The sequence below is a fragment of the Cupressus sempervirens genome, chromosome 11, assembly GCF_028749045.1.
Source record: "Cupressus sempervirens isolate cs-2001-9-10 chromosome 11, ASM2874904v1, whole genome shotgun sequence".
NCBI lineage: Eukaryota > Viridiplantae > Streptophyta > Pinopsida > Cupressales > Cupressaceae > Cupressus > Cupressus sempervirens.
The window spans coordinates 573,195,207-573,222,106 of NC_143128.1; the positions used below are offsets into that span (position 1 = coordinate 573,195,207).

General features: G+C 33.0%; 1 protein-coding gene across 2 annotated transcripts in view; it reads left to right on the forward strand.

The window, feature by feature from the left end:
• The window catches only part of LOC149530934 (ras-related protein Rab11A-like), a 34,122-nt gene extending 24,572 nt beyond the window's left edge, over nucleotides 1-9,550 (forward strand). The window contains exons 1-2 of one of the 2 annotated variants that reach the window (XM_089811444.1): nucleotides 6,932-7,558; nucleotides 8,840-9,550. In XM_089811444.1, the coding sequence (XP_089667570.1) occupies nucleotides 7,332-7,558; nucleotides 8,840-9,287 (675 nt within the window). In that variant the 5' untranslated portion in view covers nucleotides 6,932-7,331 and the 3' untranslated portion in view covers nucleotides 9,288-9,550. Of the gene's footprint in view, nucleotides 1-6,931; nucleotides 7,559-8,839 lie in introns of those variants that run through there. The other variant, XM_089811445.1, reaches the window with a different exon arrangement.
• The last annotated feature ends 17,350 nt before the right edge of the window (nucleotides 9,551-26,900 follow it).

The window sequence follows — 26,900 nt, forward strand, 5'->3', positions numbered from 1 at the left end:
ATGATTTAAAATGACGACGTTTTAGATACAATAAATCAGGCGTGGAATTTGACAGTCGCCGTGCATATTCATAATAAAAATTGATTGTCAATTTTTTCGATCATTTTAAATTTAAATATTCTATAAATTAGAAAATAAAAATATTATTTAGTAATATATCTAAAATTTTGTATCAGTAACCTATAATTATAAGTTAGTACCATATACAAAAATTTCGAAAAAACAGATTTCTAAGTTCATTTATGTTACTTCAAGAGATTTTTTTAATTTATTATATTTTATTTTAACAAGATTCTAAATTAATATAAGTAAGCATTTATCAAAATAGAAACATAACTAAACATAAATAAAAAAATATAAACATCTATAATATAAAATAATATATATTTATCATAAATATATATTATACATATTATAAAATCACATTATTAAATATAATATTAAGTTACCTATAACAAATATTGATGGTTTAATAATAAATTTACTTGTCATATTGACGAGTCTCTAAAAAAATTAGCCTATCAAACCATACGGTCTTACAAGTTGTTATCCTATTATATACGGTTCAAAAGTGCAGAAACAACCAATACGACCATCAAATTCCAAACCTGTTATAAATTAACATCCACTAGTTAAGAGAGAACATTTTTTTAGACATGCCTAATGCAAAAGCATTTTAAATTTCATTTGGTTTAATGTGTGTATGGGTTTCAAAGGAAGTGCCATGGCAAAGATCACAATGCATATTGTCAAAATTGAGTGTGGCGGTTGCTTATAAATCAAAAGTAATATGCATCATCGGTAGTAGTTCATAAATTGTTGCAACCATGTCTTAGATTTGAAGTCATCCTCAACCAACAAGACATATGCATATTTGGTGCTTGTTTATATTAGGTGAAAATAAGCTTGAATTTCATCAATGCTTTGGTCATTTTAATACTTTTTATTTTATATTTTAAGAAAAATACTGTTAAAAAGGAATGTAAAATTTTAAAATATTTTTTGAAATATCTAGTAATCTTTTATATGATAGTGACACATCATTTGGTTCTACTTGAAGCACTTTTAATTCAGAGTTTTGAATCATTTAGGCCACAAAACAAGGATCTCATCCCCACATCTATTCATACTTTCAAGTTGCACCCAAACATAATTTAAATCTTGGTGGCTACTTCACCAATGAAATCTTACTACACATTACAAGATAAAATAAAAATTTCACAATCTATCTAAATCAAATATATAGTTTTTGGATTTAATTATGTAGTATTTTTTTTCTCTTCATTGTTTCTCTCTTGCACCTTGATGATAGATCATGTAGTCCAAAATGTCCATGCAAAAAATAATATACAATGAAATCCAAAAACTATATATCAAAATATAATTATAAATTTTAATAGTATATAAAATAATAATAAACTTACTAAACAAGTTTCAAAATTCATATGTTCTATTTTTCAATTTTTAAAAATTAATATAAATAGAAAATAAACAACAAAGAAACATATATAACATATACCAAAAAAGGGTTCTTCCCAAATATGTGTGTGCTCAGTTGCAATAATGAGGAATTAGTTAACCACATTTTCATTCATTGTCCTTTTGCTAGGGATATTTGGTCTCTTTTCTTTAGTAGATTCAATTTGGATCACTGATTCTCTAGTCTATTTTTTAGTCTTCTTCCTGGATCTAATGTTGACGGAAGCAATGAAACAAGTGGAGGAAGGTCTCATTTTTTTGTATCTAACATTTTGGTTACAAACATTGATAAGGGCATCCATATGTGTGTGATTTTTCCATCAGGGTTTGTCATCTTTATTTTGTTCTAGAAATATTTTAAAGAATTTGGTTGGAGATAGGGAAGAGTTCCAACAACAAAATGTATTGATTTGTAGATTCACTGAAAATTGGACAAAACTATGTGAATTGTATTCTTGTACTTTTTAGAATTGGAAAAATATTTGGAAAAAGTTATTATATCTCCTACTATCAAAGGTTTCTATATTCTTGAACTTGAATTTCTAGGAACGAAGGAATGGGTGTTGGAAAATGGAATATGGGTTTTTCATGGCAATTTCCTTTGCTTGAAATCATGATATCCCTCATTTGATCAATGACGTAAGACTTTCTCAACTGTATCTCTATGGGTGCTTCTTCCCTATGCATTAAAAATTTGGAAATTTGATTGTTTACAAGCCATAGATAATGGTCTGGGGAAATATCGTTGCAACTTAAGACAAGCTATTAATTATCATAACTCTATTTGTGCATGCATTTGTGTGGAAATGGATCTCTCCAATGACCTTCTAGTTGGGATTTCTTTGAAGGTGGGTGATCTTCGTTGGATTTAGAAAATATTGTATGAAAAAATTGCTTTCTAGTGCAAGAATTGTTACTCAATTAAGCACATTGTGTCCTAGTGCAAGAAGTTGCATTCTAGAGGAGGATTTCTAGAAAAAGGCTTATATGGTAGATTGGGGTAGATCATGATCACTATGTTGTCCCTCTTGGTTCTTTGTAGGAAAATGCAATACCTTTGGATCCTTCTGTCTCCCCTTTGTGTACACCAAAATCTTCTAATGTAAAGTCTCCTCCAAGCTTGCTCATTTCTAATTGCCCACACGTTTGATATTGTGGTTTTCAATGTTGTTCATACTTATAAAGACGATGTTTCTAATAATATAATTAATTCCTCTTCAACTCTTTCAACTTCCCCATCTCCACGGATCAACCCAATGATTTCATGCTTGGGAGGCTATAGTCCCTATAGAGAACCAATTTTCCTCATCTCAAAATGAGCACAAATGGAGAGATTTTTTGAGCAATTTGGAGGAAACTTTTCTTTTAGAGGAAACAAGGGACTAAGTACCAATGATTTGCCTTTTGAAGAGTGTGGGGGATTAGAACAAGGTTCCTTTTCTAGTATGGCGTATATGAAGTAAAGTCAAAAGGATTATCAGGATGCTTGGCACTGTAGGTAGGGTTATTTACCACTTTGATAAGAAACGGTTGGTAAGTGTGGGAACAATGAAAGGATCAAGTTTACGACCATATTAAACTAGTAACTTATGATAGGTTAAACTATAGCGAAGGAGCATTGACTTGCCATTTAGTAGGATCAATTTTATAGATTGCTCTAGAGATGAATGGATCTAGAATGTGAAATTAATCTCTACATTTTGCCTAAAATAATTAAACATAAGAAGTTGAGAATTCAAGAAAAAAAATGATAATTTAGTCTTTTGAAGCAACCTTGTAATGTGATACACCTCTTGAGAACTTGTTCAATATTCTTCAAAATCTTTAGGGTCCTTGTGATTAAACTATTTTGCACCCAATTAATCTTTTCACCTCTCATCAAGAATCTTTTTATGTCTTCCTATTTATTGCCTCTGGGCAAGTTCTAAGGAAATTGAGACCTTGAAGGGGAAGGAAAATAAGAATTGAGATTAGCTTGATAGTTACATTGAAATAGAGGCGCATGACATTAACTAACTCATCTTTCCAAGAACTAACAAACTCTATTGAGAGGGAAAGGTCATATTCATTTATAAATTCAATGTATTAAGCTAGGTTGCCTTTTTGGAGGATATACAAGACTTCCTAATTATTCTTTTGAGGCTCACAAATTTTGGGCTTCATTTGAATCAAGTATCTACCTATTGGGAATGTGTAAAAAGCATAGTGAAGTAGAACTTCCAAAGGTTTATTAACTTAATTGACAAGTAAAATGATTAGTTAGGATGAACTTAGTGAAGTCCACAAAAAAGACATTTCCCCTTTAGAGGATATAAGGGACATAACATCCAGACTTTCATTTTGAAGAGTGTGGGAGATTGGAACATGTTTCCTATTCCAATATGGGGTTGTTTGAACTGGAGGTGGAAGAGTTATCAAGATTCTTAGTATTGCAAGTGAGTTTCTTTCCCAATTGGATGAATAAAGGGTTGATAAGTGGGGGAGCAAGGAAAGATTCAGGGCAAGGGCCATATTAAACTAATAAGGATGATAGATCGAGCTTTGGGAAAGCAGCACAAAGTTGAACAATTGGCCATAATAGTTTTTATAGATTGCTTTAGAGATGAATGAACCTAGAATGCAAAATTCATCTTTACATATGCCTAAAATGATTAAATAGAGGAAAAGGTTGAGAATACAACCTTTTGAAGTTTCTTCCTAATATGACATACCTCATGAGAACCTCTTCGCTATTTTTTAAAACCCTTTAGAGACCCCTGCGATTAAATCCATTATAGAGTCGATTGATCTTTTCACCTCTTTAAAAACATCTTCATGTCTTCTTGGTAATTCCCTTTGGCTTTTTCAGGTAAATTTGTGACTTCAATGAGAAGGCTAATAAAAACTAATATTATCTTAATAGTTACATTGAAACAAAAGACCTTGACATTAACTAAAGTTTTTAAGAATTGGAAAACTCTACTAAAAAGCATAATTATATTTGTTCATAAACTCAATGCATTGGACTACATTACTTTTCTTTAGGATAGATGAGACTTCCTAGACATTCTTTAGAGACTTACAATTTTTGGGTTCCATTTGAATCAAATCCCTTCTCATGGAGAACGATCTAAAAGTAGCGATGAAGCAACAAACAAGCACAAAGAGGTAGAAATTCTAGATAATTATAAACCTTATCAATAAGTCAAATAATTAATTAGGATGAATTCCTTTATAATAATAATATAAGGGAATGGTGAAGTGACCCTTCCCCAAAACAATCATAATTAAGTGGCTTATTATATTTGTGAGCCATTATCACAAGGGAGATTTTTGTTCTTGTCTCTGACATCAGGGATGATGAAATATTTGATTTCATTGATAATCAAGGAACTCATTCATGCTTTGAGTTCAAATTTAGATTAGTCCAAACATTGATAGTTTGGGAGCCTAGTCTACCAAAAAGTTAATTGATGTGTTACCTTCATAAAGACATGCTAGTCTTCTCAAAGCTCATTATATTTTGATGAGATTATTCAATGAGGTCTCAAGAAATAGGCTCTAAGTGACAATACCATGCAACATTGTGATTACTTTTTTTGACTCTCCTTCAACAAGGACATTAGTTGATCCTTTTCGTTTAGCTAGTTGTATACCATAGTAGGTTGTTACCACCTTAGGGAAGGTGGAAAACTTAAATCCCAAGTTAACAACATAAGAAGAGACCAATGAACCCATCCTATCCCTTACGATACCATCTCCACCTACTTGACCTTGGTTCACTTTCGTAATGTTAAAATAGGAAAAAAGATAGTAATTTAAAAAGTTAGTTATTTGTCATTTATAATAAAAGGTTAAGATATAAAATAACTTCTTAAATATAGGTCCAATAAATATAAGTATCATATGTTTTAAACAAATTTACATTACATTATAATACATTTTATTTTGTATTTTAATTGATTTCTCTCTTTTTTGACAAAAATCATTCACAATATTTTATAAACTCAAGACTACAGTGTACAATAACGGGATCTTGGATTAGAGTGCAATATACAATTAGATCAACATGATATCACATCACATGGCTTGGTTTACCAAAAAAAAATCGTATTAATCCTTTTTTTTACAACTATTTATTAATTTGTGGCTCACATGCCAAATATTTCAAATTACAACCACAATCACATGCTTAGTAATACCTCATAGATCATTTGGGGATAAGGGCAACTACCACAAAGATATAAAATAATTGTAAGAGTTTTAAAGAAAGATCTCTACATTTAGGCATTTTGGATTTGTATAGTGTGTTTGATATGTATGGAGAACTTTTTCTTCAGTAAAAGTTTGACTCTCGTCAACATGAATGAGGAGGTTTGTCTTATGTTAAAAAGAATCTTTTTTATAGTTTAATACAATCAAATTCAAGAATATAGATTAGAATACAATTATACACAAATAAAAAAATATATCAAAAAATATATAAATTAGATTGCATGATTCAACTTACTCCAAGCAACTTTAGAATAGATATCAATTACACAATCATTAGAACTTTTGTAATCACAAATTCACACTTAATTCCAAAAATTTCAACATTAAAATCAATTAATATTAATATAAAGAATTAACATAATTAAGACAAAAAATTAATACCTATTCAAATCACTTGACCATAAAAATATATATCTTATATATAATTAGTTAGAGGAAGAATACGAATAATTGAGCTTGTGTATATTTAAAAAAAGACATTTGTTTAATAAGCAAATAATAAACATTATAAGGAGAATGAAACAATATTATAAAATGATTACATTTTAGCCCTTCCACAGATTTAAAAATATCTACATAAAACTTTATTAAATACTTCCAAACTATTGTTTTTTAAAATTTTAAAAAATTGGCAAAATCTAATTTAGTATTTAGAATATACAAACATACAAATTTAACTATACTAAATCTTAATATACTTTTTCTAAACCCTAAATAATTGTGAGCAAGCACTTTGTTTTTTTGTCGGATAAAGAAACTAACGTCACTTTAAAATCCATTCAGGTATATTTTTTCTTTTAATACGTATTACTAAAAAACTATGTAAAAGAAAAATTATTTTATATTTCAATTCTAATGACCCCCAAATGTTCTCTTCCCAAATACTGTAAAAGAACTTTAATCAATGGAACAACGTGGGGAGGTCCACCTTACTATTACATTGGGAATCTGTGTAAACCCCTTCACACTCCATCTCTCGAATTTTAAGGCCTTCAGTAAAAGGTTCCCGAGTAACCGGACGTGTAAGGTGCAGATTCATTCCAGAGAGATTGGAGTGGATATACACCGTCCCGTACAGGGAGCCTGACCAGAAATTTGAGCCTCTTCCGGCAATTCCAGATTTTAATGAATCGTACTGTGACCTTTGGTTACCAAATTTGGCCCACATAAACTTGATCCCCTAGCCTGTTAATAATGGTTTCTTTCTTCAAGCGCTCTACCGACTCACTCTGGGAACATGCTCCACTGGTACCGCCTTTTTAACTTGAACAAAAATCAATTAACCGTTTGATTTGCTCTGGGATCGGATCTTCCACGCTATAATTTCCTTGAATTACTCTTCTGGGTAGAAATGGCTATCTTTTAGGTAGAGTGCTTCAAATTGGGCAGAATTTACAGCCAGTCTTTTGGTCGAATCCCAGCCTGCGAGCTCGCTGTTCACTTTTTGGCGGAATTTGACCGTGGGTTATTGAAATTATTTTGTGGGGTTTTCAGATCGCTAAGTTCAGACGTCATTTGTAGAAAAACTTGAAGCTCTTTCGCATTTCTGTCATACTCAGGGTTGGGATTTTGGTGACCTGGAGAGGGTTTAGTAGAAGATGGCCAGTGGGCATGGAGATTATAGCCATAAAATTGACTACGTGTTTAAGGTAGTTGTGATTGGAGATTCCGCGGTTGGAAAATCGCAAATATTGTCACGGTTTGCAAGGAATGAGTTCAACTTGGAATCCAAGTCCACAATTGGAGTTGAGTTTCAGACCAGGACAGTCATTATTGACGGGAAGACTGTTAAAGCACAAGTATGGGACACAGCCGGTCAGGAGAGGTTTAGCACTTCTATACTTATCACCTTTTTATTTGCAGCAATGCTTTCTTACGAAGCAAAGAATATTGAAATAAGCAATTTTCTGGGTTATTATTTTGCTCAGTAGGCCTATAGTGTTTTAAGGGGTTGCAGTAGATTTGATATTTGAAAAAAATTTAAGGGTAAAAATGCAGTGTAGTAATAGATATATCGCTGACGATTTAAAAGTATGGATCCTGAAAAGTGCGCTTTTGATGAGATTGTTGAGTAGCATTTTTTGTTTTCCAATTGTTGAGATTTGTTGTAGATAGCAGGTAGTTCTTGCTGCTTAAAGTGCATTTTCGAATCGGATGGTTTGTTTATAGTGATTATAATAGAATAACGATCATTCCAGTATATAGATGATCTTCATCATGAAAGGCATTGAAGTTCTGAGATAAACTAGTTCTTGGTCAAATTCTAAGTACCCTTTGTTTTAAAGTATTGGGTTTTGTTCTCTATCCTATCACTGCGAGCTAGGATTCACAGTTTTGACAGATGGACGATATAATCCGTTTACAGCATTGTAAAATGTCATTGCGCTGATCTGTTATGAAGTACTTTCTGATAATAAGTCGCTTTTCTGTTCCCTTTTTCTTTCTCTTTGCAATAAATTTATAGCATTTTGCAGAATCTGGAAGTTTGTTTAGTTTCAAGGTTCTAATTGTTCTTGAGTAAATTTCAATCTTGTGAAGTACCCTAAATGCAAACCTCTGGGCTCAGCAGATGATATAATGATGAGAACACCTGTTGACTTACTGATAGAAACTAATTTGTCTTAAACCATGTTAACTATAGGATACCGGTGAAGCTATGCATTATTAGGGGCTTTAATTTGTCTGAATTTATTAATGGTCTACTTCAAGAGTGTTATATCCTAAACAAGAAAAGAAGTTATAAAATGTCCACTCATTTGGTACAGTACAATACTGTAAATGAGATTCATAGCTGACTGCTTTGTCACTGTCTGTAATGAGAATTTCCATGAGGTGAATCTTGTTATTGTATAGTGTGGAGAGCCTATAGAACCTTTTTCTCTTTCAATTTTGGCAGAGATACAAGTATATGCTTTTTAAAGGTTTCCACAGGTTTAGTTACAACAATGTAGATAAAACCTGAAGTAGACAGTTGGCAAAGCCCTGTAATCTGAATTTTGAAAGCATAGTGCTTGCAGATAAGATTTGTAGCGTACTTAGTCAGCATTTATCTTCAGATTTGAATATCACGTCTCATGTGGGTCTTGTTTCCTTTCGTCTGGAACAGATACAGGGCAGTTACTAGTGCCTACTACAGAGGCGCTGTTGGTGCAATGCTGGTATATGACATAACCAAGCGACAAACCTTTGATCATGTGGTGAGATGGCTTGAGGAGTTGAGAGGTCATGCAGACAATAATATTGTTATTATGCTGATAGGAAACAAATGTGATCTTGCTGACAAACGGGAAGTTCCTACAGAGGATGCACAAGAATTTGCTCAAACAGAGGGTTTGTTCTTCTTTGAAACATCGGCACTCGAAGCAACAAATGTGGAGGCTGCATTTATGACAGTCTTGACAGAAATCTACAAGACAATAAGTAGGAAAGTTCTCACCGCAAATGAAGAACAAGGAAATGGAAATGCAACTTCGTTGACTGGTACAAAAATTGTTCTTCCTAGCCCAGTGGAAGAGATCAGTGTCAAGAAAACTAGCTGTTGTAATTCAACTTAAGTATTCGTTTTCCTACTAGAAGTCTCAGCATACCATCATCCATATATATTGGCTTGCATTTCTGTCCTCCTTAAGGCAGAACCTACTTTCCAGAAAGTATCTTTATTTATGATGCTGATTTTGGTTCTATTTTTTTGTTCTGGGGAAGTCTCTGGTCCTATACTGGTGAGTTTGCATTGTAATTTGTTGTATTCGTCTGTTCCGCTTTTGTAAAGAGTTAATATAAATTTTAGTACACAAGTTGAAATACTTGTAGTAACAAATTTCCACTTGTTATTGATGTTTCCTTGGTTGCTGTATTGGGCATTATTTAATAATCCATGTATTGTCGTTAAAGAAGACCTTATCATATTTTCTTGGACATAACTTGAACGTTTCAGATCTGATGCATCATCCAGGTGTAGGGACTTATAGGATCTTCTTCAGATTGTAGAATCTTCCCTTTGAACTGTCAAAATTGAAAAAGTTTACTGTTCAACAAGATTGGTTTTGTTTTTATGTTTTAGTAATGATTTTTAAGGAACGCACTTTCCTGATTTTTACTTGAGATTTATCTCCAACTATGCAATATGAAAATTCTAATATATATCATAAAGGGAATTCTAAATTAGTAAGATATCCCATTTCATATTTACGATTGGCACAAGGGCAATAGGTTATTGTGAGGAAATATTCGCCATGAAATTATTTTCGTCCTGTTAAATCCAAGTGGTGAACAATCGAGGATACACGAGTTCTACCTATTTAACTCTAGCTACTGAATGTTGAACGATGTTTTGGAGCTTTCTGTGGGCAAATAATCTACCTTGAAATTTTCCAGGCCCCTGGAAAATTTTCCCAAAAATTAGATACTCGCGTAGGTTTTTCACATATTTACCATTTCAAACAATGCCTAATAATGCGAAGAAAGTCTAAAAATCCCATTTTATGCATTTTTCTCTGTTGTTGTCACAAGTTCATCGTTCATTCATAACCAATGTTGTTGCCCCACTGAGGTGTGGACTTCAATGATGCCGGAAGAGCATCCTTGAATTAATGGTAATAATCCCTGATTTTGTCCACTTCATCATAAACAAAGCTGGTTTAATCAAAACGCAGATCTCTTGTTAGATAGCAATAACATTTATGCAGAAGGGGAGAACTATGTTGCTGCCTTTGTCACCGGATGGTACACTATGGAGTGACAAAATGCTGTAAAACTTTGACATAAGGTGTCTTAAAATTTTCATAAATATGGATTCTGGAAAAATAATGCCCTAATGTTTTTAATAGATGATTTTAATAGATTGAAATTTATTTCAGATTTTGGATGAGGTTCTGTGGAAACTTTAGTGCCAACTGCCCCAAAAAATCCAAATAGAAGATTCACATAAAAATCCAGGGTTTCGGACTACGGCTATCGACCCATTTTGTTAGCAGAATGTTCTTCGCACAATTGAACTCCCTCTTCTATTATTCCGGTTTTAAGTTTAGTTTTCCTGTTTTTGAATTGTTATAGCTATTATATTGTAAAGTAAGCTTTTGAGTAAAAGGCTGTGTATTTTTGCTTCGACGTTCTGCCATTGTCTTTGACAAATTAACAAAAAGCTTAACATTAAAAATCATTTCCTTAACATGAAGGGCAACAATTGATGGCCTCCGTAGGTGGAATAGAGAATTGGAGCGATCGAATATTTCTCTGCCATCAAGATAAGAGAGGAATCGGCACAGGTATTATAATTCGTGATATTGGCAATGTAGATCTTTACAATTGCATTGCTGTGAACAAACATTTTGAACTAGTTGGTAGGTTCTTTTATTAGTGATTTGCACGTACAGTATTTTCTCTGTTATGTCCATATAGTATATGGGAACTAGCTCTATATTCTTGCGAGCAAGAAATATGAATTTATTGACAGTGTAATTCTACAGGTCATGAATTTTGGCTTGGGTATAAATACCACGCTAGATGAAGATTTTCTGTTTTTACTAACGTTTAAACTTCGTCCATCTTTTAATTTTGGCAACGGGGTATCAATCCTGGATGAAGAAAGTTAATCGAAATCGAGTTCTTTTATTGTCGATTATGGCGTTCCTAAAAAGAGGTAAAAGAGAGTCGCATGGGATGACTAAATTTGGTAAAGTGGTATAACAGGGCCTCAATTTAGTTATGAGCATATAGTGGACTGTAGAGAAGTATAGTACTTTGCATTGTGAAAGGTTTTCATGGATGAAGAAATCTGAAAAGAGGTGGAAGAGGGCCTCATAAACTGGTTTAGCAGTAATTTTAGACTGGATAAGGATAGCATTTGTACTCATAGGGTTGTCGTGGATGAGTTGATATAAAGAGGTGTGGTAGGTATATAAGGTAAATAATAGAAGAGAAAAAGTGAGGAGGGCAAAATGAATTAGAATTGAGCGACAGCAAGATGTTTGTGGTCGATGAAAAGGCAGAGTCACATGAATTTTGGTGTGAGGGTTAATATAATTCACGTGAACTTTGGTAGGAATGTCAATACAAGTCATGATCAAAAGAAAAGGAGAAAAAAAGTTATATAGTTCTTAATTCCATAACCAAACATGCACACCATTGATAATATTTGATGGATTTGATGGTTAAAGATTGATTAATAGAATCGTTATGGTGAAAATTATTTTAAAATGTCATTTATAAGTATTCTAGTCATGTCCACCATAATAGGGTGTACCTACCTAGATAATTAGGAAAATTAGGGTTGCTATTAGTATTTAAATATAAAACCCAAACCTTTATTCATTATATTTACAATCAAACACGAACAAATAAAATATTGATTTTTCTCAATTTTGAAGATTGATAGTTTTTAAAATTTCAAAAGTAGTGAAGTATTTAATGAAGTACATCAAGTTTTTAAACATGTCAATCAAATGAAAAATTAAGGTTCACAAATAATCTTAATTTTGAACATGAATGCCCACATAAGAACCATATCATCTTGGTAATGTTTTAACATTCTAACTTTTAATATAAAGTGTCACTTCATTAACTGATTTTTTGGTAGATAAGACATTTATTTATCACACATGTTATAAGATAAATTTACCTCTTTAATTTTTTTTATAAATATGAAAAGTAGTAATAAATTTTATTTATTTTTGCATGATATATGAGTTTAGAGATTAAATGTGTTTGGTCTTTTTCTTATACATTTCTTTCCCTAACACCAAAATCTAGTGCTTTTATCAATTATGATTTTATCTTTTTTTGATTGTTTGACACATTTATATTTCAAATAACCTCATTCATATAACTAAACACATTTTCCTCTTGACACATTAAACATCATCACACTTGTAGTCTTGTTGTCATCTTATTCTCCAAACATTACCATGCATAATCAAATTTATGCCATTGAATAATTATTTTTTCCTAGTTTATGATTTCACTTCATGCAAATCTTATCAATCCATGGATGGTCATTTTGAACAATTTTTTCTTAATGGTAAATAATAAATCTTTGCATCTACAACAAAGTGCACTTGAAATGCCTAGGCCTTTCTCCTTTTCCTTCATGTTTTAGCGGTGAACATTCATGTCAAGTGTCACCAAAGAGGGTACCTAAAAATCTTTGTGCCCCTTTTTTTTGTAGAGCCTCATTTAAGTGGCACATGTCCTTCGTGTTGAGGCAATAGCTTTTGCTTGCAAACCTAAGCCCCTAACTGGGTGTGACATGTGTTTTCCTTAAGAAATCTCTTAGTGAAGAGGTCAATTATTTGTAGCTTGCAATGTTGATTGGCCACATGTCATCGTCAACCAATCTAAAGAAAGCATCACGCAAATTGGTCATGATTACCACTCACAACTAAGCATGGAACACATGTTCGGTCAACATCTTTGGAGTCTCTTTCTACAAGTACTGATCACTTTGTTGGGGCATTGTCATTATCTATGGTGACCATTGGGCCAATTTCACCCTAACCATTGGAGTGGGTTGTTGCCTTTTCTTTTAGGGTCGACTGAGAAAGTGATGTTTCTTTCCCTTCATGTGAGTGGTGTTGTGACTTGTTAGGGTCACTCTCTTGTTCATTTTTGGGGGTTATCCTACCATGATATAAAAGGAAGAATGTTGTATGAAAAAAGGGAATATGTCTTTTTAAAGTTTTATCTAAGCTAATGTGTTTAAAAAAAGGCCTCTAGCCTTAAGCTATGAATGTGTTATTGGAACATTAATATCATTAATTATGCCTCCACCTCTTTGGTCTTGCTTAGTGTTACTCCTTCTATTTGTCAAGCTTTTGTGCAATTAAGAACTCTAGTGTTATACCTTGAGGTGGGTATATTGTTCATAGTATGTAATTTACAACATTTATGTTCAATTTATATGGTAATGCATGATCTTACTAATGTTTGTAGATTATCGTTAAGATCATAAGTTTAGATAATGCTTGGGTGGTTTCATGTTTAGCCTTGATATCCCAATATGGATAGCCTATGCAAGTTGTTTTAATCATTTTAGAATATGGGTGTATCACCTTTGTTTTTATGCATTTCTAACCCTTTCCCCATTAATATATGAAGCGTCAACTTCTCAATCCTGAAGGTTGCTAGGTACAAAGTAGTGTTGTCCCGTACTCATTGAGGCTTCTCATATAAATGGTGTTGTTCCCTTGAGAGTAATTTTGGAACCCAAAAGTTTTTTTTCTTTCCTAGCATGCCTAGTGGACACAAACCTAGCCCACAACTAACAGAAGTTCTAACAAGTGTATGAGTCGTAGATCAATTACTAGGTCTTAATCTATTAGAAATCCTCATTTATTGGTCTATACATTGGTCTTTGGCACTTATGGAAGCCCTAATTGTCAACTAACGACCCAATAAGATCAAGCCCAAGTTGCTAACATAAATACCCAAGTCAACCACAACCCACAATGCAAAGAAATGTTGTAACCTTAAATATTGAAAGTCCCTTAACTCCCCCAGCACTCCCAATGCAATGGGAACAGACTCCCACTTCTTCCTTGAAGGCATTGTTGAAGCTCTCAAGAAATAAATACAACCAGTCCCAAGCCAAAAAAAACTAGTTGGTCTTTGTTCCTTCCTCCATAAAAGTTGCCCCACTTGGTGAGAAGAGAGAAACGATTCCTAAACAAAATAACTTGGTGGAAGATAACTACTGGTGTTTCCCCTGTAATGATGGACATGATCCAAGGAGGAATTTGTAACAATAGATAGAAAAGAAAAAAGAAAAGGGGGTGACTTTTGATCTAGGTGTGCATGCCTCACCTGGTATGAAAATTGTGACATGGATAACTCTATGGAAAGAGAAGTTGAGATCTCTCCTAACCTTATACACCCATCTTAAAATCACTGTACTTCAAAAGGTAGTCATGATCAACATCCGTGCTACCTTCGGCCTCTATCTCTCATGGGATTTCAAAACCAAGATTGGTAGATACCTTTCTATGGACTAGTCACAGCTCATCTTTAGGAATAAACATAGGGCCAAGTTCAAAATTGTGAGTGAGGTTTTGCATTCTAAACATGTTGTACTTGAGGCTTTGGTTAATAGTGACTTTACAGAAGTATACTGAGTGGAGGAGCTAGTGGAAGGTGAGGCCATTCCCCAATTTGTGTTGGTGGAAGATCTTTCCTAATAGAGTGACAACCCTAGTAACCACCTTGAATATCAGTGCATCAGCTTAGGAACTTATATGATATACGAAGAAGACCAACCTCTTCCATGAGTAACCAAAGATGCACCCTAGAAGCTGAGGTGGTCGAAAGCATAAGTTTTGTTGTTTGGGCCCTACATTTTGATGGAGGGAGAAGTAGTAAAGGGTCTGGTGTGGGAGTGTATCTGACATCCCCTGAGGGTGAAAAAATTCTAAGAGTCTTTTGCTTCCAGTTCCCTTGTTCAAATAGTGAAGCATAATACAAAGGATTACTCCACGTACTAAACCTAGAAATATATATGGAAATCAAGAAGCTTAGAGTATTGGGAGGCTTTGGGCTTGTGGTACACTATCTTTATGTTCCTATGTGTATTTGTTTTAGAGAACTCTTCATTTCCTCTCACTCGAGGTTGACAAGTTGCAAAATAGTTGTTGGATAAGGAAGGAGATGGTAGGTTTGTGAGGATTGTTGGTATGTGGATTCTATAATCTAGCAAGTAGGTTGTGATTCCATATTAGAAGGTTGTGTTGTTGCATATGTGAACTATGGTTATTATTGTAATTGGTATTGGAGTTGATAGTGAGGTAACTATTGGGCTTGATCATACTCCGAGTATTGCTATGGATATTTTTGGGCCTCGTGCACATGTTGCATTTACAACTATTGGTGGAATGGTTGTGAATTTTGTTAGTTAAAGGAAGGTTTGCTTTTCTATTGTGATGTTGTGGATTTTTTTAGTTAAAGGAAGGTTGTTTTTCTATTGTGATGGTTGGTAAGTGGAGGATGCATATGTTTTACCTGTGTAGGGATAGGACATAGTGGTACTACTAAGAGGTACACAAATGCTTTGGATATGCATTGTAGTAGAAGGGGAAGCATGATAGTTTACAGTGGTGGATGCAAAGTTGGTATGAGTAATGTGGGGGTCCCATGTTTTGCACAATAGTAGATGTTTGAATAGCTAATTCATTGACATATGCGGGGACACATGTAGCTAGTTGTTGAGGTTGGATGGGTTGCACAGTGAACTATGTAGAATCTTGATAAATGAAAATTGGGGTATTAGTGACATGTGTTTGTGTTTGAATTTCTTGAGCCTACATTACATCTCTAAAATAATGCCAAGATGATGATGATATTTTTTATGTTGCATGAGGATCTTGTGTAGTATGAAGAGCCTAAAAGGTGTGGGTCAATTGTTTGAGTGGCAATACTTGGACAGAAGATGTACCTTCTTGTGTGGGTTATTGTGATTAGGGTGTGGCTTCCTTGTGCTATCAAGGATTGCAATATGGGTGATGGAACTTTGGTAATTGTGGGAGGTTTTGCTAGTATAGGATAATTAGTCAACCATGTGAGTGAAATCTCAGTGGTGTATTGTGGGGGTTGTTGCAGCTATTGGGAAATGAATTCTTGTGAAGGTTGTGTAATGGTTATTTTAGTTGTTGTGATGCAAATTAATATGATGGTTTGATGGTTGGATCACTAGAAAGGGTGAAATCAAGATCAAGGAGTTTTTGTATGACACTAGTCCATGCCTCAAATGGGACATGAAAAGGTGGCATTAGATTGGAAACCCTAGGAGGGATCAGCTCTCATGGAATAGAAGCACCTTCTTGTGCAAAATTAGCAATGATAATTTTGCAGTTTATGCCTATGATGTGACTAATCATGACAACATACCCAAGTTACTTCATGAACACCTCTATGGTGCTTGTGGTATGGAATTTATCATAGTCAACCATGAGCTCCTAAGGTTAGACTTGATTATTAAGGTAAAAGATGACAATAGTACTATTAGTGTTAGACACAATGCTAGATGAGGGATCAACACTAATATTTAGATCCATTTTCTCTGAGTCTAAAAATGACCTAAATGATAAGGATTTATGAAATGCACTATGTGATAATGACCTAAGAGCTATGCATTACTTGATACTCGTATGCTAGTTGAAAATACCTAGTGCTAGTACTAATGGATATGATGGTTAAGATAGAATAGACTTGTGTTCAAAGATGAAATGGTGATCAATGGTAGACCAACACTTCACACATACACTTAAAGGGGACCTAAAATATAATTCCTTTTGGAAATTAAGATTTGAGTAGCACAACCCAAGTAAAGGAAAGGGTGCTAATACAAAATCTATTGGCAAAAGGATGTATGATTCTAGGGTCCTTTTGTTCTAATGTAAGAGCATAAGAACATAAGTGTAATATACATTCAAGTAAAGAAAATACTTAAGAAGTGAAAAAAATAACAAGATATTAGATCTAGTGTATCAAAGTAGAAATACTCACATTAAGGGTTGTTAAAGGATGCAAGTTCAGATCTGCAAAATCATTGTCAAACTATATGAAACCGGTAAAAGGTCTGGATTTGGAACCTCAACAATTGAATCTACAATCTATGAAAATTGTTGTCCAAATTGTATTTTACATGATAATCTATAACAATTTTATGATAACTCATCAAGTCTAGGTTTGTTCAAATCTATGGGCATTATCTTTCTCATCTTTCACTATATACCAAGTCCTTATTGATTTGATGTTTTTCCATCTTGCTCAAGAAAATGTTCAATGATGACTTTATTTACTTCATCAGATTGAATGTTGATTAGGCACATGTGTCATGACAATGTAGAGGATAGGGTAAAAACACAAACATGTGTGATGTTTTATAAAGAAAAAAAGGATCTCAAATTGAAATTGTTTAACTTTAATGGCATAATAGTGGCATTTGTATTTAGAATTTGAAGAATATGTAAACTAATGAAATGTGTAAAATTGGATAATGTTCATGTTTATTATTATTATTTTTTTAATTGAGAAATATTTTTTGCAATTTTTTAATTTTTAAAGTCCATTTTTTATTTATTTTTAAATACTAAAAATGTAGACTTTCGTTCCCACCAAACAAATATATGAAAATGATCATATTTTGCTTTGATTTTTTAATACGTTGTAGTTGACATGTATATCTAATGGCCAAAATCATAAATTTTGATTTTTGGTATATAATTTTTAAGTTATAAGTATTAAAAGTCGAACTTATTAGAAATTGATAGTTGTTTTTTTCCACCAAACTTTTCCTATCAAATCTACATACTTTTTAAAACAAGTTACATATTCTTAAACATGGCTCTCTCCTCTAGAGGTACATATAAAGTTTTAATTTGTTGAACTTGATTTACTATATTTTTTTTTTCCTTTTTTGAGGTGACATCTTCTTGAATCTTAAAATACCTACTTGTAATATTTTAAAAGTATAACAAATTATAACTACTCAAAACACTATAGACTTTATATGACCATAATCTTGACTCTGAGATCTACAATTTAAGGGTATTTTATTTTTTGAAGAAATTTCATTTTTTATGGATAAATTATCCTTAGAAGTGAGAAGTTTTAAAAAAATTATATTTTTTGCTTGTGTAGCTACCACATAGACAAATTCGATCGAAAGGGTTTTCATCGAAAGCCAATGTGACTTTTAATACCCACTTATGTGGCCTCATATAAGTCATTAATTTTCAAATAACTATTTTGGCTAAAAGTGTTACGGTCGAAATCGTTTCGGAAATCATTTTGATCATCACCATTTTTTCATCTTTGCACCACATCGATGCAACTTGGCACCACATGGGGTTTGATTGTAACCATTTTGGTCGTTACCTCGTCGGATATCCTCAAGGGTGACACATTTTTGTGCTTTTACTCGATAATAAGGAAGTTATGAACACGATGTGATTAAATGGGACTATAATGTGGCACCATGACACCAAATGATAAAAGTGTATAATTTTAGAGGTCTAATGCTACTGAACTTTCAACAGAGATTCCATGGATGTTTTCAAAGACTGATTCTACAGGTGATATCATAAGAGTTAGTTAGGTAGAAGTTTCTTGATGAATAAGAAACAAAAAAGTTAGAAGTTAATTTTGTTATATTTAGGGTCAATCATGCCAAAACACAAAGTAATCCCACAAGAATTTGCAATGGTAGTGACTATGCTAATTTTACTAGAGTTAACTGATCAAATAACATTCCTCCTAGAGTGTGACATGACTATTTTAGTTGGTGACCCCACAAATTTGAGATAACAATTCTCTTGGAGTTTAGACAAAATGAGTATTATCAATCCCATGGTAGATTAGAGTGTGAAAAAATTGATGTAGACAAACACGAAAAAAATACAAAAAAATATAACCAATCGCTCCACAATCTAAGTTGGTAAGGGCAATACTTATTAAATCCCTTTACGTTAAATATTAATTTTGACCAAAAGATAGATTCTTGGAGATTCAAGCTCATACTTACATGACACACACTTGTCAGGCACACCAAGCATTGAATTTATAAAGATCGAAAGATCTTAATAAATTTTCTCTCTCAAGTTGAATGGTTCATGAGTAATATCTTTGGGATGCACATATCATAATCTTTGCATCAAAAAGAAGGATTTTGGTTCTCTATAGAAATTAGTTTTTAATATCGGCATCTTCTCAAGTGGCTATACTTGCAGCATATTAGCTCCATTAAGGAGGCCTTCTTGCCTACAATAGTTATGTTCTACACATTTTAACTCACCATACATGTATTAGGGAAGATTATCTTGATATACTAACATGTGTTTATGTTGAGTATACTTAATTCCACATTTTTATATAGCAATTGGAATTGGCTTGGCTTTAACTTATCACCTCTTGGTTTATTTCCTCTCACCAAGGTTAATCACATAAGAGGTAATGTCTTTAAATAAGAAAGGATAAACATTAATAAAACTTTTCTCTATGACACCCCACAATGAGTTCACTAAGCAACAATACTCCACCACCAATGGTACTCAAAGACAACTTGGGGTCCTTGATCACCCCAAATCATACCCTTCAGTTTTGGATAACTTTCAACGAAGGAAGAATGCATAGTTTTCCCTTAATGTTCTCCTTTGTTCCTTTTCTTTCATGTTTTTTTCTTTCTAGGTCACTATTTATTGGTTCTTTTGTTGGTAGTTTCCTAGTTTATAAGCTTCCAGTTCCTTAGACCCTTTGGTGGTCTCTTGTTGGACATTAATAAATTTATCTTATCTTATCTTGCATCCAATACCACAAAACCAAGGGGGAGGAATATAGTGTATGTTAGCAGTGGGACTACTCTACAAATCTAAAAGTGGATAAGACAAGAAAGAAATGGGGTTCTTTTTATGCCCAAACAAAGCGTCATATTTTAAAGGAAGCACTTGAAAGCATTAAAAAAAATATTAATCCAAAATAAAGGTTATTTTTAAAGCCCAAATGAATGATCTTGCTTAGTCTAATTGGAAAATGTAACCTTCATAGAAGAAAGGGTTATTATAGATCTTTGGACAAATGAACCTACACAAATGTTAGGAATAAGGCCAAAAAAATAATGAGAGTAGTAGGTTAGCTAGAAAAAAAAAAGACAAAACCTTTAAAATCCTTGCAAATAGAAATCCCACAAGAACATTGAGCATTCTTGCAATTTGAAAATGGGTAAAAGCATAGATCTGTGTCACCATTTATGATAACCAAACCTGTTTTGGTCAAATCTCATTTCTCTACCAAAACTCAAATTTTTTCAAAAACTAAAAATGCCCTTTTATAGATCTCGGATTCAATATCATCATTATATAAATTTTTGAGTGTTTTGATTAGTTATAATATGTTATAATCTCAAAATATTATAAGTCGATATTTCATCATTTCAGAAGATGCTCCCTCAAAAAAGGAAAAAAAATAGTAAATCATATCAAAAAAATAAAAAAATAAATATTTGTCTCTAGAGGAGAGAATCCTCTTCATGAATATGTAATTTTTTTTCAAGAAGGTATAGATTTTATAGGGAAGTTTTGATGGGAGGAAAAAATTGTTGGATTCTGATAAGGTCGAACTTGAGTACTTATAACAAAGAAAATAGACATCAAAAATAATTATTTCTTTTTTTGTTCACTAGCTATACATGTCATCTATAAGATATTTTCAAATCAGAACAAAAAAAAATGATTTGCATATACTTCTTTGATGGGAACTACACCCTATATTTTTTACAGTTAAAAAAGGGACTTCAAAATAAAATAAAATGAATAAATTCTTACTCAAAAAAATTTTAAAAATTATAGACATAAAATTCATCCAATTCTACACATTTCATCAGTTTACATCATCTTCATATTTTAAACACAAATACCATTTTTTTTGTCATTCATGTTGAATGGTCACATTCTGATATCTCATTTCTTTATAAAAGATGACATGGGTTTGTGCTTTTACCCAAATTACACACACAATTGCACCAATTCCAGAAAAATGCAAAAGCAACAAAAAGTATGGAGTGCTCATGTGAGGGATCAAAAAAATCCAATGGCAGTTAGTTTCTAAAAAAATGTATACAACAAAAAGACAAAAGTAAGAAAGTTTTGCAAGAGTTATCAATGTTCCCATGGAACCTATAAATTGTAAAAAAATAGAGAACCAAAAGTTTGACAAGATCCCAATCTCATGAACTACATAAGAGAACCCACAAGAGACTAGAGCATTCTTATGTATCCTTAAAAGAAGACTAGGGAAAAAAATTAAAATTGTTGTTGACATGCCAAGATTCAATCTTATGGTTTCCAATGTAACAAGTTAGAAACATGCAAGAAAAAACACAAAAATAAATATTAGAATGATGCATTGAAGTGAGTCCCATCGAGGATTCCAAAATATGTACAATGTATGTGTGAGTTCAATGTGGAATGCAATAAACAATTTAATACACTGGAACTACACTAATCAAGCTAAGACATAAATAAAGTATATAAAATCAAACGAGTATGCAAACCTTCCTAAAAACCCCAAGAAGTCTTTTTTATTGTGTGCATTTGTCCAATGATATTTGATATGGGTGTTTCCAGGTGTACTCAAGCTTCAATGGTGCATAATGATTTTGGCATTATGATAATATGATAATATGATAGATGATTGTTTGAACACAAATTGGCATTACAACTTTACATAGATGGTGAGTGATTTGTGAGAGAACGTGCTCTCAATTTATGGACTTGGAAAAGGATGGGTGGAGAGTTGAGATGGAATGTCCATTAAGGGTCAAAAGACTCTTTAAGAGAAGCACATGGATCATGCTTTCTTGGATACATGGCATGGTGTCAAGTATCACCAAGGGAGAGTTTGAGAATACCTTAGGGGTGGAGTAGATTTTCCACAAAGGCATTTATTACTTCACATCCCAAAGGACAACATTGGAGAATTTGAGGACTTTGGGGATTGTGGAGGAAATGTTGGATCATGGAAAAAGGGAATAAAATATTTTCCTTGGAAGGGACAAACATGTAAGAAACCCCTGTGGGCTCTTACATGTGGATTTAAGATTGATAAGAGAAGAGTTGACTTTACTGCCAAGTATTATTTAATAGGGATGTGTAAATGATTAGAAATAGGATTATACTTAGACTATAGTTAATTAGTGGGCAAGTAGGCTAGGTAGCCAAAGTGAGTTTAAGTGAGTGTTAATGTTAGGAGCCATGTGCTTAAATAGAATAAATATTATTTATTTAATCAGAAGTGGGGTAGTTAGGAAAAAGTGAATCATTACAAAATAGAATAAATGTATTTATTTAAATTAATAGAAGAAAGGGGGGTTAACCAATTTAAATGGTTATGTGTTTCCATCAAATTGATTGGGTTTCGATTAATTAATTAAATTAGCTTCTAATCCCTTACTGCCACACAACTTTAGAATCTATTTATTACTAAAATTAATTTCCAAAAAATATCATGTAGTGATATTTTAGTAGTCACTACCACCTGAGAATTAGAGTCACAAATAATCATTTTCCAACTAAGAACACAACACACTTTGTGACATATAAAATGGCTAGAGGTTCCATGTAATTATTTGAATGAAGACCCTTATATAAGTTGAAATGATAAATTATGCATCTCTAGAGTTGTCTTTTCATTCTTCACTGACACTAGAATAACCAAGATTCTTCCAAGAAAAACCCATTAGCATCAATTTTCAAAATTCTTCAAGGAGGAGGGCTCCACCAAATCTTCTAATTTATCTTCTACAGAGGATGTGTGAATCTATTTGTCATGATCTACGTACCACTCCATGCCCCAAAATAAGGATCATCTCCCTAAAGAGAAAAAATGAACTAGATATAAATAGCATCATCTGTAGGATCCACACTTCCAACAAAGTCAGAGTTATTTGAGACAACCTCACAAAGAACGAATAATTCTCTACCTTGATTTTTCAACAACTAACCTAGCATCACATGAAAAATCCTATGATCCCTCTCCAATCAATGTTCCATATAATGAAAGGTGGATCCCAAGACCTAAGCAACATGAAGAAGTCTTAATCAGAGGCTTAGCAGGCCCAAAACTTAAGCAAAGAGAAGACATGCCAACAAGCTTGATTTTAAACTCCCCACTACAAGTCACAAATATCCATAGAGAAGGATCATTGAAAGAAAAAGAAAAAAGATAAACACAATCCTCAATATTACGACACAAAACCCATATAGAGGTACCAAGGAAGCCTCATTTTCACAAATTATTCCATGTAAGACATCAATTTTTAACCACTAGCCACATGAAAAGTTGCATTGGAGCCAATAATTCTTTTTCCAACTTAAAACCTCTATACCTCTAAATAGTTATCTATGAATTTCCAAGTATATCATAGAAATAGAGTACTTACTTGACAAATTTCTTCCCTCTCTAGAATGTCATGCCCTACCAAGGAGTTGCACTCACACCAAGAAATTGTCTAAGACAACTCTTAAAAATCCTCCTTCAACCCACCTAGTGGGCATTCATAAGAATTTTTCCATCTGGAGCCAACAACCACTTTTAAAGTTTTAGCAATCTTATAATTCATGGGTGTAGTCCAACAAGATGACACGAAACTATCACAAAGGGGTTGCAAGAATAGGTATATGGAAAGAATGCAGGGAGGATTACCATTGCAAGAATCAAGCCAAAAAGAGCTTATAATCCCTTATTGTAGATTCTAAAAATCTCACTCTTTTTAAGATAAGCACCTTTTTCAAAGTGCGTCAAATCATAAAGCCACTTCCCTCCAATGAAAATGAGGAACATCCAAAATGTTAACTCTTCTAAATACTCATGTGTGTTCTTACTGGTACACCATCTCCAATATAATTTGGTTGCAAGAACTTTCCCGTTCAAGATTACAAAATGAAGACCATTCCCCCTCTTTCTTTGGCCTACACACAAACTCCCACTTAACTAAACTTCACTTAGAGGCATACAAATTACCACTCCACAAGAATTGGTGTGAGAGAGCATCAAGTTCCTTAAGGAAATACATGAGGTTTTCATGAACATCACTACTATTAAAATTGGGAGATCCTAGATTAGAAAATGAAGAAAAATCACTGTAGTAGTGGTGGATACCCATCGATGAGTTTGGCGATTGACTTTCTACATTGTTTATCTAGAAAGTCTTGTCAATATGGCATATGTTGCCTTTCAATATCTAGAGGGATACCCAAGTATAGAAAGGGGACATAACCAATTTGAAACCTAAAAATATTGGCAATCCTTCTCTAAAGAGGCCTGGGAGTGTTGAAGAAATGAATAGAAGATTTGTGTGCTTGACTTTATGATTCAAAGTAGCTAAATAAATATCGATCATCCACCTGAATGATTTGGCTTCATAAAGAGAGAGCATCAAGTTCCTTAAGGAGATACATTGGGTTTGCATGAAAATCACTCCTATTAAAATTGGGAGATCCTAGATCAGAAAATGAAGAAAAATCACTGTAGTAGTAGTGGATACCCACTGATGAGTTTGGTGATTGACTTTCTGCATTGTTTATCTAGAAAGCCCTGTTAGTATGGCATATGTTGCCTTTCAATAGCTAAAGGGATACCCAAGTATATCAAGGGAAGATAACCAAGTTGAAACCTAAAAATATTGGCAATCCTTCACTAAAGAGGCATGGGAGAGTTGAAGAAATAGATAGAAGATTTGTGTGCTGGACTTTATGATTCAAAGTAGCTAAATAAATATTGACCATCCACCTGAATGATTTGGCTTTATAAAGATGAGAAACCCTATAATAGTGGTATCTTCCACAAATTAGAGATGAGAATTCCTATGCATCCTATTACTACAACTCCAACCCTAAGTCAAGTCTTGAGAAACCTGATTCTTAATCAATTTGGTTGGACCCTTAGCCATAATATTAAACAAACAGGGAGAGAGAGGGTGCTCTTTCTGAAGACTCCTAGAAGCTCCAAATAACTCAAAAGGCTTGTCATTAAAATTAATAAAGAAGGACGAACAAGTAACATAGTTCATCATTTAGCTAGCTCACTCCTAGAAAAACCAAAGATTATAAGAATCATTTGCAAAAATATCACTTAACTCTATCATAAGTTTTGGCCATATCAAATCTAATGAGCGTAGATTTCTCCTTAGGCACTGCCACAAAGTGAATGACTTCAAAAGAAGCCTCCACCCCATCCAAAATTCATCTTCCTGTCGTAAAAACCCCTTAGTCATCTAAGATGTATAAAAAATAGTAGCCAAAATTTGAGCCTCTCTACAATCAATTTAGTAATGGTTGTGTACACCATGTTACAAAGAGCAACAAGTTGAACTAAATCCAACGAATTAACTACATCCTTTTTAAGACTTAGTATAATTCTATGTTTTACCTATTTATTTCTATTTATGTTTGTTAATTCTCATTTACTTTGAGATTCATTTTTGCAATAGGATTTAATGCACCTCAAAGTAGCACAAAATATAATACTAAAATTCCCATACCCATGTTATGTGTTGTTTGATTTAGGTCCATTTTGAGATAGTGTCTTAATCCAATTGCATATCAAAATTCACTCTCCTCACAAATTTATCTCATTGTTCAATCTTTTGCATGTGTCCATCTCTACTCTCCCCCATTCATTTGAGCATGTTTTATTTATGCCCCCGTATTCCATTTTTTTGTTGACATTTGAGCATGTTTTATTTATGCCCCCATATATAATTGCCTCTCATAGTCAAATGTTCATTCTCTACCCTAATATTATCATTATATTGTTCTAGTTAATGGTTTGACATGAGATCAATCTAATACCTCATGAAATTGATCCATGAATTTAGAATGTTCGAATTCAATTATTGCAACTCTTACTCATTATATTCACACCATTAACCAACTCTTTACATCTTCCCCATTATTTTTTAATTTGTGATGGAATTGAAAGACATTCATTTAAACATTGATTCACACACCAAGCACTTATTGAATAATCATTAACATACAAGGAATATTCATAATAGGAACATTTCAATTGACACACAAAAATGGATCTTATTTGCATAAAAAAATTGCATCATTGAACATTTTCTCATTATTTGGCAATGTCATAAAGTCAAATTACCTAAGAAAGTTTGACACTAGTGATTCGACAACCTCCTCAAGGTATTTTAAAAGGCAACCGACCATAAAGAAAAAATGGAATGAAAATTTCAATGTAAAGCAAGGAAGACAAAAATAAGATTATCAAATCAAATTTACAAATAATAGAATATATCCATGCTTATGGAGGTTGTAACGCCCTACCAAGGAACCCTCAAAATGATGACTAAACACTCAATAAAACATGCAAATTTTTTTAAATCAATAATTTGTGCAGTAATTAAAGAAACATTATATAATTCCATTTTTTAATCATGTAACTAGAAATAAAAAAGATAAAGAATATAGAAGCTTATTGTCATGTTCAAGTAACAAGAAAATTTTGCTACATACTTGAGTTTTGTCTTATAAATTTTCAGAGGGACCGAGATCGAGAGGACCTCCAACTACACCTATTTGGGCATTTTATTTTTAAGATCACATTTTAGCTTGAGACCAGCCATGATGTCGTGGGTGAATAACGGGTTGGGTTCATTGGCCTTTGCTTGAGCGACA